Here is a 15,104-nt window from a genome sequence, read left to right as displayed (position 1 = left end):
GAGAGATGTGGCAGCACTGCCACCAGCAGCAGCATGGGGGAGAAGTGGTGGGGCAGAGGACAGAGAAAAGGAGGACCAGGACCAGGGGTGGCTCTCTGTATCTCAGGTGGCACAGGCTCTTGTGCCCTGTCCTGAAGTGCAGCTAGTCCAAGAAGTTCACTTGTGTCAGAACCAACAAAAGTGCTGACAGTCGTCAGATAAGCCCACATGAGCCCATCATTGATGGAGGGGCCCATCAGGCATTATTTTGCCCAGGGCTTAGTCAAACCTGGAGCTGGACCTTCAATGAATCCTTCACTTTTTTTTTTTTTTCAAAACAGCCAGGTCCTTTCAGTAGTCTGGCTCAAGCAATGCACTAATTGGCAAATGAGATAAAAAAATCTGCAAGCTGTTAAGTGATTCAGTCTATTTATATCCTTCCAGAAATAAAACAAAACCTTCTACCTCAAGATCCTTTCACATATGTATAGTCTTGCGAGTCATGAAATGAATTTGTTTCATGACTCAAGAGATGTGAAACAATCCTATTTCATGTGTTGTGAGAGTTTACATATGTGGCAGGATTGCTGAGTAGTAGGTCAGCTTGCGCATTGTCTTCTGGATCTGCAGCACTCCTCCCCACATAGTCCAGCAGATGTTCAGGATAGCAGTTCAACTCCTGGCCCAGGGAAGGGGCAGAGCCAACCACTATCATAGGAGCTTGAATGGTTGGTTTTATGAGCCCTGAAATACATGGCATGTTGAATGGTACCTATTACTTATCAAAGATTAATTGGCAATGGACATTAAGATTCAATGACAGTTTCCACAAGGTCCTCATGACAACTAACGACAGGAAAGGACACAAACTGCCTACAAATAAAACCATCAGTTAATAAATAAATCATCTTCAAGATTGGCTAAGAGAATAGATCTTAATATATTGATATTGAGGTTGCTCCTCTTCATTCTCTTCCCACTAAATACTTACAGACATTTTTACACTGCAGGTTCACCCATCCTACACTGACTGTCACCCAGTGCTGGTAGTCTTGGTTTGAAGGTCCTGCTTTTCCAAATCACTCCCTTCAGCCGCTGTGATGGGACTCCACTGGAATCAAAGTTGATTGCCAAGGTTGTGATGTACAGTCCACCGCTCTAGGACCATTGAGAAGATATTTGATACCCCTAGTTCCGGGTATCAACCAGGTCCCTGCCAGGTGCTTTAGATTAAAACTCATCTCAGCCCAGCTATCATAACCAATATTCAGGGATAATGGGAATTGTGGAATCTCCATTTCTCTCTCTATCCTTCGCTTCAACCAATCAGTCTATTACGGTCAATGACCTGTATTTTCATTCTTGTCATCTCTGTATCCCCTATTGTTGTCCGACTCTTCCTTCACCTCTTTATTCTTTTTCATTGCATGATCTCACCAATCAAGAATCATGTAATGAACATCACAGTTCCACATAATGAATCAGATGACATTCTTTGTTCTAATTGCAGTTGTGGGTTGGACATTGTACTGGGGTTTCCTAGGGACTGGTAATTTTGTTCCCTACTAATGTTTCCTAGCAAGAGTTTGGCCCTGATCCAGCTCTAGTTGTATGTAGCTAAGCATGAATGGTTGGGGATGGGCATTTGCATGCAAAATGAAATGTTCATCCCATTGAAAAGAGTGCCATATGCACTGATTCCCTCTGTGGTTTGACGTATATTTAGATGTCCATCTTCATTGCGTTAACCTTTGGCTGGATCCGCATTCAGTTGAGCATCCAAATACGCATTCCTCCCATGGGAGTAGCCAGGAGGTTTGTTAGGAGGGGACAGGCCTCTTGTTAGGGGGGCATAACCTCACTTTGCTAGGTATTTTAATTTATTTTTATTGATTATGGGGGGCAGCTGCCCTCCTTGCCCCCCCCCCCGGCTGTGCCTGCGATTCCTCCCACATTCTGCCCCAACTATTGAACGTAGGTGCAATCAGCTTGGGAGAGGAAGAATTTGCCCAGGTGCCTTGGCGACATGAATGTCGCCCTCCCCCCTCTGCACAACTCCTACAACCTTGCAAAGCTGAGGGAGCACATTTCACAGCAGACCAAAACATGTTCCCACTCTCGTGTTTTGGCCTCAGCACTATCTTATACAGAGCATGCCTGTAGAATACGAGTAGCCATTTTCAGTCAAAGGTGGGAGTAGGGACGGCATCTGGCTGTGATGATACATGCTGCAATTGTCATCCTCCACCAGGTGACAGCTGAGGCAGGTGGATAAACAGAATCCCAAAATGGGGAATGAACATGTTCACAGAGTACAGATGGTGTCATGCTGTGTATGTGTAGGATAGTGGGCATTAGCAGCATGTGGCTGGTATAAATTTAGCCTGTGGCAGCCAGCAATTACAGAGGGGCTGGGAAATTAAACTATTTTTTCTTTAGGAGACTTAAATTTCCTGAATAGAAGAGGGGAAGGGTGGAAAATCAGAAGCTCTGCCGTGTGTGTTTGTGTACTATGTATGTTTTCCTGTGTGTGCATAGCGCATAGCGTTTTTGTGCGCTCTGGTTTATGTCACGGTGTTACGTTGTTCCAGAAGCGGTTTAGTCATGCTGGCCACATGACCCGGGAAGCTTTCTGTCGACAAATTCTAGCTCCCTGAAAGTGAGATGAGCGCTGCAACCCCATAGTCGTCTTTGACGACTTAATCATCCAGGTGTCCTTTACCTTTTTACCTTTACCTTATGTGTGCATAGTAGAGCATGGTGTAATGGTACAGATATGCTGCTATTTCCATGTTTGTCTTTCAAAACCACAGGGAGGTAATTCTGCAATTTTTGCAACGATGCTATTAATACCTTTCATTTCTTAGCAAACCTTTCGAATTCTGATTCTGCTAATAAGAACGTGTGTAGATCTGTGTGGATCCTCAGGAGTCATGTAACACTTCTCACATGAGCAAACCTATCATGTGATGTCCTGGTTTTATTTATAGTTAATGAGGCTTCTCTGGTCTATGTGATAGCATGTATATTTTTCTATGTGGTTGTTAATGCGTCTTTGTATGCACACATGTTGTGGAATATATATCTCTGTGAGATGCCACACCTTGCAATGCTTGCTGAGTTTACACCCCAGCTGTGCATATTGCTTTGTTTGTTTATTACTTTGAACCCAGCTGGGCTCTGGGAGCTACAGCTGCCTCAATATGTTCTACATTGCTATGTGTGCATGTGCTGCAGTGTCAGTTGCTGGTGTTTACATGTGCAGGCATGCATTGCCAAGTAAGTCTCACTCTCTGTGCACTTACACACAAAGCTATGCCCCTGTGTCAACATGCAAGGGACACCGGGAGACGTTTATTTATAAGACAAGCTTGGATTGGTAGGTTCCTGAGTTATATCACTAAATCCCTTCCAGGCACTGTTAGTTCCACTGCAGTGAGCTCTTAAAGCCAGCCTTTGCAACAAGCTCAGAAGCTCCTGTAACCATTTCAGCACAGAATCCAGAAGGCTGGAGCCTTATGCTGACCAGATCTGCCAAATGAAAGGCCCTCCCTCCACTCCACCCCAACCCCAAGAAAATAAATAGTGCTCCTGCTGCAAATATAAAGTAATAGTGCTTTGCATTAATGGATGATATTCCATGCCAGCTCAGAGTATTTGTCATTACCTATTTGGTCAAGAGGTGCTGCATCTGCTTTTGGCTAACAAATAAATGGCTCAATAAATGGACCCTTCATCACCTGCATAGTACCTTAGGATTGTTCCCAAGAATGCAGTCAGCAGTCAGTGTTACAGGCTGATTGCCCCTGCTCTAGAATCTGCATGGGTTGGCATTTCCTTTCCAAGCACTGCTTCTGTCCAATACAGCCCTCATTTTTTCAGCCAGGATCTCTGCCTGTGCTGTTTTGCCATTTCTAAAGAGGCTCATGAAAAAAAGTTGATTTCTGGGTTGAACAGAACGATTTAAGCAACCATCACATTCCTTCAGAAAGAGGCTTCACGTGCCTTTAAAAAAGTATCTTGTTCCACATTTTCAGGTGAAATAATGGAGACATGGAGTTGTTTCACCACACACAGGGAGAACTGTCACCGTCTCTGATACATCATATGGCCTCTTTAGCCTGATACAGCTTTCAGGAAGTGGTTTTAATGGACATAGTAAGCACTGTTCTTGAACATGTTATGGCATTTGTCCAGACCGATTCCTTGAGGAAAATCTATACCCCAAAAATTAACTGAGAATGTCTTAATCACAACAAAAATAATTGTGCTAATCTAGACTCAAATGTAGTCTGATTCTACATGTCTGCAAAGTATTTCGCATAAACATTAACACAAACAGTAATTAGACCCTGCAGAGGTCAGGGATTCTGTAAGTTTCAGAGCTATGCAGAAGACAATTTTAGCAATTGTAGCTGCCCTGCTACAGTTTTGCAAGAATTAGGAACCTCCAGACTGTCACCATTTTCCAGTAAAGATTCAGGCGCACACCGGAACATTAGGTTTGTGCAGTTAAAGTAGATTAAAGCACCCTCTTGCCCTAGGGCCACAAATCCACAAAAGGGACATTTTACCGTTAGGAAAATAATGGGGGGAACATTGAAAAGTGTGGGAATGAATGAATTGTTAACAGGAATATGTGTAAACAGGAGTAAAGTAAAGGTAAAGGGACCCCTGACCATTAGGTCCAGTCATGGCCGACTCTGGGATTGTGGCGCTCATCTCGCTTTATTGGCCGAGGGAGCGTACAGCTTCCGGGTCATGTGGCCAGCATGACTAAGCCGCTTCTGGCGAACCAGAACAGCACACAGAAATGCCATTTACCTTCCTGCCGGAGCGTTACCTATTTATCTACTTGCACTTTGACGTGCTTTCAAACTGCTAGGTTGGCAGGAGCAGGGACCGAGCAACAGGAGCTTACCCCGTCGCGGGGATTCGAACCACCAACCTTCTGATTGGCAAGTCCTAGGCTCTGTGGTTTAACCCACAGCGCCATCCACGTCCCTAATGTAAACAGGAATATCTGTAAATAAATCAAGGTGAATGCACATTGTCATATAAGCACTCCATAAACAATCCAGACTGGACATAGGCTATCCATGGTATAAGATTTGTACAGGAGCACAAAGAAGGCATCTGCTAAAATACCTTCTTCTGCCCAAAAATTAAAACTGTAGAAGACTTGCCCATCTATTTAAACCTGACCATCCTACACATAGGTGAGCAGGGGTCACTGACTGAGAAACCTCCCTTCCCATGCCAGCCCTCTCTTTCTCTCTCTCCGCTTGTGTAAGTATGTATGTTTTACAACAACAAAAGAACAAAGTTATTTACAAAAGGCACCATTATTATATGTCCAAATTTCACGCATTGGCAAAGGCAGAGAGTTAGATGTAACCTTTTCAATAAAAGAGATAACAGCACTCTACTCCTTTGGATGATGCCGAAGGGTTAAGTAGCTTGGCCTTTTCACATTTCTCTGAAGATCAGCACAGATTTAGTTGAAATGTCTCTAGAGAAGCCTTCCCCATTGTGGTGCCTTCCTGATTATTTGGACTGCAACTCCCACCAGCCCCAGTCTGCATGGAAAACTCCACAATGGGGAAGGCTGCTGTAGAGGTTGTTTCCCATTAACCCCACCACCCGACATGGAACAGAACAGACCATCCTACTTTAGAGAAGGCAAGAAGACATGCATCAATAAATCTTGGTCATGGTATGATCCCCATCCTAAGCATAGCATTCCTTTTTTGAAGGTGTTTTGCCTTACCATGTGAGCCGATAGTGGTTCATTCTTGACTGACAGCAGACACATCATTCCTGATGTTGTATAATGTACCCTTAGACTTGAGCAGGGCTTTGAAGAGTGATGTTTTTATGAAGTCTATAGAATAGACAGGAATAGATGTGTCCTAATAAGATGGGGATGTGATGGGGGGAGGGTCCAATCTATCTAAGCTGTGGTGTACATTATCTCCCCCAACCATTTCTCTCTCTCCCTCTGTGTGTGTGGTTTTTTTAAAAAACCGAGGACTGGAGAAGATGCTTTCCAATTCCAAACACTTTCTGCCTGAAATTAATTCCTCTCTGGATTTATTGCAGACAGAGGGGCAGAGAAGGCAGACTGGGATTGCGGAGGGAAAGGCAGACAGAACTGAGACACAGCAGAAGGGTAGGGCATGCTTTGGTTTCCTAAGGGAGCAATGGAAGTACTGTACTGTATCCTTGTATTCCCAGCTTCTTCGTTTCCACTAAGCCCCTTCTTGTCCATCATGCATCCCTGAGCGGCCCCCATTGTTTGCTTGAGAGATGGGCAAGGGACACTTAATATCTGTGACCATCTGTTCATGTGAGCATTTATGTTGACAGTAAGCGCCAGCCACATGGGAGGCCTTCCATAGCAGCCACCTCACAGAGCTTGTTTGCAGAGTCACTGACCTAGCCTGGGATGGCAACATTTTAATAGGCTGTAGTAAATTCAAAGAGCCACAAAATGACCAATGGCTCTTGCCTTGCCATCTCCAGCAAGCTTCATAATTTGTATCCTGGAAGGACGGGAAGGGTACTGAAGTAATAATTATCCTGAGCATAGGAAAAGAGAATATAGCCTTGTTTACTTCCGTAGGCTGCTGCATGGGACAGAAACATCACTGGGATCAGCTTGTCAAACTTCTGCATATTCTGTGTTGCATTGCTATTAGTGCAGATAAAGAGAGAGAGCTCCTATCTGCTTCAAATGCTGTGTGTTGTGGGTCTGGTATTTGTTTATTTGCAATTTGGCAATACTACTAATAATTCAAGGAAATGGGTACATTGTATCTTGAAGGATGTGCCTTGAAGGATGGAGGGCTGCAGGAATGTTAATTGTGCTCTAACAAGAAGCCATTTTTTTCTGCAAAGAAACCCTGAAATGTAGTGCTTATTGAGGACAAGACCTGGAATGGCTTCCACACCTGGAATGAAAGGGGTGGGTGCCATATTGCTCTTTGCCTCAGGTGGCAACATGTCTTGGGCCAACTTCCTTTCAAAGTTTGCATGATCTTTCTCCTCATCTTTTCTTATCCCTTGCAGTGCATGAGGTCTGCAGAGTGGCTGAACATTTTGCCATAAACCCCAAGGGCCACAAACCATGTCAGGCTCCTATGATGAGTCTGCGGCATCTGCTGAGGAAATAACTGACAGTTTCTGGGAGGTAAGAGTCCCCTTGACACAAACCATATACGTATCTTCTGAAGAAACACTGGCTGAAGAGGGAGGCAGCATAAAACAGCCCCTCCAAGGTCCAACCAAAGCTTCTCTGTTGGCCTCATGCAAATGAGATTTCTGGTTGGTGGTCCTGGCTGACTCTTGAACCCAGGGTTCTAGAGAAGGGAAGTCATGCATTGCCATAGGCTTTCAACAGCAGTGCAATGGATTTTGCAGAAAGAAAGGGTAGAAGATGGAGAAAACCTTCTGGAAAAAAGCAGTGTTGATCATACATAGTTTGGTCTTCTAATGCTTTTCCTTCTAGAAGATGTTGTCTCCACAACTCAGGCACCTTCTTAATACGTAATACTTAATTTCTAAAGCAAAAGTTTCCGACTCATGAGCTTCTGGGAGTCATCCTTCTACCCTGGAATCTCTGCCTTCCAAACCTTATAATCTAGCTAGTTGTGGTTACTCACTGGTTAAAAAGGGGCACATTTTGCTGACATGGCTGGCACCTGCAGAATGGGCCCCTTATTCTGCATGGGGGGGGGGTTGCAGTCAACGGGGACAAAAGTGACCTTTCTAGTTGTATTAATGTGTGAGCAATTAGTGATCTGATGGAATAGGATCATCCATCTGACCAGTCCAGGAAGTTTTGCCCTCACCTTCAGTAGAGTAAATCTAATTGGCTAGCTAGCACGGTGCCATCATCACATTCACTAAATGACCCCTGATTCACGGATATCATGTAGGGCAGCAGTGAGGAACATCTGGTCCACAGACCTAATTGGGCTTCTCCATTTGGCCAAACCAGCCATACCCTCCTGACATCAGGTGTAGGGTAGGTAAAGATGCAGCTGGGGCAAAGGGGTTTTTCAGACAGTGCTGATCAGCAGGTTGGCAACACTTGCGAAGCCCCATGCATATCGCTTTTCAAGCACAGACAACCAGCTGATTGTTGGTGCTTGGAAAAGCTCAGTGTACTGCACTTTGCAAGCAGTGATCCGCTGACTTGCGTGGCACTGTATGTGGCTCCTTGCAAGCCCCCAAAAGCAGCTGATCATGGGGACAGCAAAGAGCTGTACAGGGTGCTGTGCTAGCATAAACAATCATCAGATTAGCCGCACCCACATGTCAAACTTGTGGCTCATGTTGGGTTGGAGAGATAAGAATCTGTTATTCCTTTTGCTCTCCTGGTTGCTCAGAGCCAGGCTTGTCTCCAGGACTATCTCTGGGACTACAGCTAGTCACTCTTACCATGCAGCTGTTCATGTGTCTGGCAGGTAGGGAACTACAAACGGACGGTGAAACGGATTGATGATGGTTATCGGCTGTGCAATGACCTGATGAACTGTGTCCATGAGCGGGCCAAGATTGAGAAGGCATATTCCCAGCAGCTGGTCGATTGGTCCAAACGGTGGAGGCAGCTAATAGAGAAAGGTATTTCTCCTCCATACTGGGGTGGGGCAGAATGGAGAGAGCAGATGGGAAATGGAAGAGATAGGAACAGCAATTTGCAAGGTGGCATCAGTCCTTCCTCCCCACCCTCTGTGTAATGTAGAGGAAGAATGTTTCCCCAGGAGTTATTTTAGATTACGGTAATTATTTTCATCTAATAGTAAAAGCTATGCTGGGGCTCTGTGAACATGTTGCTGCTGCATGGGCCTTCCCAGACTATTAGTTGTTTATTCAGAAATTTATTGTTTCTAAGTACGCATTTGGCCCAGGAAGCTTTCAGTATACAGATAAATCAGAATAATAATGCACAACAAAGCCCAACATATTAAGTTATTCATAAAATGAGTCAGATCAGCTAGAACCTCATGAGCTTTGTAAACACAACAAGAGTTTTAAAAATCTCACTTCTTTCTTGCAGCCTGATGAAATGCATGTTTACAAAGATGCAAGCCCTACTGTGTCCAGCAGGACGTACTCCCAAATAAGTGTGCATACAATCACAGTCCATTGTTGATGCATATTAGTGCAGACCCAGTGCCAGCAGCAGCATGACACCCTGTTCTGTATAACTACAGGCAGCATGGAGAATAGCTTCTAAGTTGTGTCAGGATATAGTGGGCAAAATTAGACCTGATATGAGAGGTCAGTGATCAGGATCTCTCCTGGGTGCTTTGGGGCTGCTGTTTGTTTGTTTCAAGGTCAATAGTCCAATGCAACCTCTTTCAAGCCTGGAGGTGGTCTTGAACCTTTACTCAAGAGTAGACCTATTGAAATTGGTGAAAGTGAGTTGGTGAGAACCAATAATTTCAGAAGGTCTACTCTCAGTAAAACTGAGTTGAATACTACCCTCCATAACTGACACTGGGGAAATGGGTGGTTAACTCTCCTCTGGTACCAGTTCTCCAGTGGGGCTGTTGATTACACACAATGGAGAACACAAACTCCTGAGAAATTCTGGTTTTTGGGATTTGGGTGGTATTCAATTAGTAGCCCTCCTTTGACAAAGGTATTGATCATTGAAACAGGAAGGGGGCGGGATTTGCTGTCTCCCTCTAGTGTAATCCACCCCCCAAAAAAGAATTGCTCCAGACTGACCCTCTATTGATCAAAAAAGAATAAGAGGGAATGTGTACTCCACTGCACAGCTTTCACAGAATTAAATAGAGAATAAAGAAAAATGCACACAAAATGGTTTGGCACATAAGATGGAGGGGTTGCCTTGCTGATAATGTGGGTGGGTCCCCTGCCTCAATAACTATCAACTGCAAAACTATTGCACAATGAATAGTAGTCTGGAAATGCTCTAAAACAGGGATGGGAACCTGTGGCCTTCCACACATTGTTGCACTGAGACTTCCACCCTCCCTGACCATCTGCTATGCTATTTGGAGCGGATGGGGCTGTTGCTGAGTCCAGCGGCACCTGGAGGTCCACAGGTTTCTCTTCCCCTGCTCTAAGAACTAGATATTATTCAAGTCTCTTGTCACTATGTACTTCTCAGTTCTCTGCCACAGTGTTCCAACCAGCAAAATGGCAAAGGTTAGAGTCCCTTAATGTATTGTGAGTGCATTATGAGAGCGTGTAGCCTGTAAGGGAGGAACAGGGTGTTATTTCAGGATGCCCAATGGTCACCCCAGCCTTGCTGGTGCTCTCGGTACATAGGCCCACAGTACGGCAGTTTGGAGAAAGCGTGGATGGCCATAATGACAGAGGCGGACAAGGTGAGCGAGCTGCATCAGGAAGTGAAGAATAGCTTGTTGAACGACGACTTCGAGAAGGTGAAGAACTGGCAGAAGGATGCCTTCCACAAACAGATCATGGGAGGCTTCAAGGAGGCCAAGGAAGCAGAGGATGGTTTTCGGAAAGCACAGAAACCCTGGGCCAAGAAGATGAAGGAGGTAGGAAGGGCTGGAGGAGGAGAGAAGGGCAGAGTGACTCATGAGGCCAATCTTTTTATGGAGGAAAGGAACCCAGCAGCTTCCTTGGGCTGTGACTGAGAGAGCATCCCCATCCCATTTTAGCCACAGAACCCTAACATGGGATGTGGGCAGGAGCCTGTTTTATCTTAAGAGAATCAAGTCATACCTGCAAGATAATATAAAGATCACAATGCGTGGCACAAAAAAGGATCATGTTGCATATGTATCCAGTGTCTGTAGAGCCCTACCTTCATGGTTTAGTTTATACTTTCATAGACCTAAATGGGTCTCAGTGTAGCTAAGGGACACACACACACACACACACACACACACACGAAGTAAGAAGTATTTGCCAGTTCTCTAGTAATCTACATATAGCTGTAAACCACATAATTTGACTTTGTAACAAGAAATTGTAATAAGAAAACTCAAGTTTCTAGTCTTCATGCCTACAGAGAAAGCATTGCTATGTCCTTGTGCAGTTTACTACAGTAGCCAAATTGGGTTTCTAAGCACAGAGTTTGGATTTTTTGAAAGCATGGACAATGGGCTTTATGAAGGGGGTGGAGGACTTGTAATGGAGAGGAATTGTTTCAGGCAAAAGTGAGCATTTCTGGCCTCAATCTTACTGCAGCAGTTTCATAAGAAACAGGAGATAGGAATGTTGTACTGGGCCTCAGCAGTCACCCTTTCCTTCTTTTCTCAACTCAAACCAGCTGGAAACAGCCAAGAAAGCATATCACCTGGCATGCAAAGAGGAGAAGCTCGCCATGACCCGAGAAGCCAACAGCAAAGCTGAGCAGTCCATCACTCCAGATCAGCAAAAGAAGCTGCAAGACAAAGTGGAAAAATGCAAGCAGGATGTGCAAAAGGTAGGAGCGACCACCAAGGATATAGACAAATGGACACACATGGAAATTTCTCCCTTTGAACATCTGAGAAACGCAACCATCTTCACATGTAGATAAAGGCGCAGACAAAAAAAAGTAACAAATGCACACACAATGTTTTACTGTATGTGCATGCACACTCTTACACAAACATGAACAACCTTCTAATACATTCACTTCCTCATCCTTGCACAAAAAGCCCTTTATCATCCTTGTCCCTCTGCATGCCTGCCCCCTCGTCTGTTGTGCTCACATCCATATTCTCTTATCATTTTGTTTTTCTCATACAGCAGTTCAAATCATCCTCACATGCATCCACTCATGTACATCCTACTCATCTTTACACATGCACTCCTTTTCTTGGTCACATGACAGAGCAGTGTGGAGTCATGCAATTCTGCTTTGGTCCTGCTTGCCCTTTTCCCTCCCTGGTCATCAACGCTGCAACGTTCTCAGTAGCACCCAGGGATGGGGGAACCAGTAGAGTTGAGAAGAAGTACACACTCCTACTTCCAATGTGCCTTGGCTTTGAGGAAAGCTTTACATTTGCTTTGGTCCTCTGTAGCTGGCTTACAAAATTTTCACTTGCTAAGACAGGAGAAGCCTGCAGCAGTGGGCAAGATCGTTGGGTTCTCTTCACCAACAATTCACTTCCTACCTCGCTGTTGCTTTTATGGCTCTAAGGCAGTGAAAAATAGTGCGGGCATGATAACTCCTGCCCTGTGCAGCATCTGCCAGTCTCTCTCCTGCCTCTCCCCACTGCTGTGAGGTGAATCTGGTGACCTACTTGCTGCTACACAGGAGCTGAAAAAATATTTCCTCCATAATGCCTTACTGCCCCAGAGCTGGTAATGCAGTTCTGGGCGCTGGGCAGGATTCACCCCATCAACAGCTTTCCTTGCCTCTCCTTCTTGCTGTATCCCCTAAAATTGGCTCAGGGGAGTCAGGGGAACCACCAGAACAGCATGCAGGAGGAGAGGATGGGGGATTGTTCCATTGCTTCCTTGATATAAATAAATACCGTATTTTTCACTCTATAACACGCACCCAACCATAACACACACGTAGTTTTTAGAGGAGGAAAATCCGTAGGCATGCCACCCATAGGCATTCCCTCCATAACACGCACAGACATTTCCCCTTACTTTCTAGGAGGAAAAAAGTGAGTGTTATGGTGCAAAAAATACGGTAATTTTTATTTATACCCCGTCCTTCCCGGTTCAGAAAACCGGGCTCAGGGCAGCTAACAACAAATTTAAAACACTTAATTGATGCAACAAAAAACAGCATAAATTATACTATAAACCGTGAATAACAATAAATTCAGAATTCAAAAATCAATTTAGGGGGGAAATCCATCCAATAAACATTAGATGATCACCAGGGCTAGCTGGCTATCCACTGTCTGGTTTCTTTCATGTTTCTGAAACATATATGCTAACTGAACCTCTTTATCAAGTCTTGATACAAGTTCATGCATGGCTCTTGAGCAGTCCATAGTGAACTTGCGACTTCTGTTCCCACCCATTTATGTAATGAGTTTCATCAACAACATTTATTCTTTTCTGAAGCAAGGCCACAGAGCCTTCCAGAAGTCTTCTCTATAGATGGCTGCAGCCGACTTAAATTAATTTTAATTCAGCGCTGATCTGAAATAAGCCTAGGCAGTCAAAACCTTACATGGTGTAGGTCAGTGTTACTATATTGAAAACAGTGGAACTAGATGTGTTTAAGCACACTGAATATCCAGCCCAGAAAGCCTGCCTAGACAGGTCTTGCTGTGGGAACAGGGTGCCGTTCTCAGTAACTGGATCTTAATCTGAGTCCCCTTTTTGTGTCCACAGACCCAGGAGAAGTATGAAAAGGTGGTGGATGAGCTTAGTAAGTGTACCCCACAGTACATGGAAAGTATGGAGCAGGTCTTTGAGCAATGCCAGCAATTCGAAGAGAAGAGACTCATCTTCCTGAAGGAGGTGCTGTTGGACATCAAGCGGCACCTGAACCTGGCAGAGAACAACAGGTAACGTATTTCCCCAAGGTTGCGTCCAGGCAACCTGTTTATTGAGCATTCATCCTCATTTGCTTGCACAAGGTTTGCTGGGAGATTAGACAGTGTTGGCTATTTATTGTGCATTCATTCTGATGTACTTGTGGAGAGATTATATGACACTGCAGCAAGCAATGGTCGCCCCACACTTTCCAGTGTGTTTTCCGTCACTTTCCTTATACAAAAAGTCTGATATTGAGGGGGAAAACAGGTTTCTTGTGCAAGAGCATCAAATCAACTTTTAACTGGGTAACATAAATTTGCCAGAATGCGGTTGAATCCCACCTGAAAATAGCAGCAATCTGGAAGTGCCCTGAAACTCTGAAACAGCCCTGTAGAAAATGCTGCCATGATTTATGTGAAAAGGATAGTCCTTGAGTGAGCACTTGGAGCTTCTTCCCAGCCTTGTCAACTTCCCTTTCATTCAACTGTGCATCTGTATGGGCGCATCTCCTGCACCCAAATCAGCATTTTAGCATCATATGGGAACTAGGGGAAAAATTTCTCTTAAGAAAACACAACACACGAGAGTCACACACTGGCGTTGCACCTTGGGCAGTCTGTACTGGCTCCACTTTCATCTCTGTTACCATACAGACTGTTCCATGATGAGATCAGTAGTTGCTGGGGTGGGGGAAGTTCTCATTTGCTAGCAGTCTCAAGCAGAGGCTAGTCAGCCATCTCTTGTAGATGCTGTAGCTCCTGCATCAAAGAAGCTGCTCAAGATCAGGGATAAGAGCCCTTTGTGAAAGTAATGTTTGAAGCAGCTTACACTTCTCCTTTAAATAAATGGGTCTCTCTCTCACACACCCGCTTCTGTCTACCTGCTTACAGGAGAAGCTCAAACTGACTCAAACAGCACTTTTGCAAAGCACTTTTAGAGAGTTCCTGTGGTCCTATTTCAGACTCTGGAGGCTGAAACAGGAACATGGGGCTGTCTTAAAGTCCCTTGAAAAAGGAGGCATGTAAAGGAGAAGGAGGCAGCTGTTTCAAACAGTGTTTTTGCAGGCTGAAATAGGAGCATGGAGGCTGCCTTAAAGCCTTTTGCAAAATAATTTTGCACACTGGTCTTTCTTTCTGGTTTTTTGTTGTTTTTTTTAAATTCTCTAGATATTTACAGGTGTCCCACAGGCCTTACAATGTGAGACCCTCTGGAACACTGTCTGCAGTCAGCTGAAGTTGTGGAGTTGTTAAAGCAGGGAATGTTGGATTTAAAAAATGCCTGAAATGAAGCATTTAACTCTTAAAAACATTCTCTGCTGCTGTGCTTTAGCACAAAAAAAATCTAGAGCTCTTAAATGTTCTGCATGCAGCATTTTGGAGAGCCTAGTTCTTGAGGGCCTAGTGAAACAGAGATTTATAGGAAAGCAGAACAGAAAAACGCAGAAATAGGGTGACAGAGAAATGCAAGCCTTTGGAAGGACCCCGATCTGACTTGGGGAGGTTATTAATACTTCAACTTGGGGGGGGGAGTCCCCTAAAAGAATAACCACAATTCCCCTTGTTATTCAGCCTCCTCACAGAGCTGATGCACACCCCTGTCTAACACCAATCTCAACCCGCTGCACATGTAGATCCAGCCATAGAAGGAAGCTGAAGAGAGAAGTGTTGCCATTCTCATTA

General features: G+C 44.6%; 1 protein-coding gene across 5 annotated transcripts in view; it reads left to right on the top strand.

The window, feature by feature from the left end:
* Nucleotides 1-15,104, top strand: part of PACSIN1 (protein kinase C and casein kinase substrate in neurons 1) — a 70,938-nt gene that overhangs the window by 44,742 nt on the left and 11,092 nt on the right. For 4 of the 5 annotated variants that reach the window (XM_083509242.1, XM_083509240.1, XM_083509238.1 and 1 more), the window contains 5 exons: nucleotides 7,051-7,171; nucleotides 8,451-8,607; nucleotides 10,288-10,523; nucleotides 11,261-11,416; nucleotides 13,279-13,454. In XM_083509242.1, the coding sequence (XP_083365368.1) occupies nucleotides 7,109-7,171; nucleotides 8,451-8,607; nucleotides 10,288-10,523; nucleotides 11,261-11,416; nucleotides 13,279-13,454 (788 nt within the window). In that variant the 5' untranslated portion in view covers nucleotides 7,051-7,108. Of the gene's footprint in view, nucleotides 1-6,081; nucleotides 6,152-7,050; nucleotides 7,172-8,450; nucleotides 8,608-10,287; nucleotides 10,524-11,260; nucleotides 11,417-13,278; nucleotides 13,455-15,104 lie in introns of all 5 variants that reach the window. The other variant, XM_083509239.1, reaches the window with a different exon arrangement.

This window comes from Podarcis liolepis (assembly GCF_965112155.1).
Source record: "Podarcis liolepis genome assembly, chromosome: 6".
Taxonomy (NCBI): Eukaryota; Metazoa; Chordata; class Lepidosauria; order Squamata; family Lacertidae; genus Podarcis; species Podarcis liolepis.
This window is presented reverse-complemented; position numbering and strand designations above follow the sequence as displayed.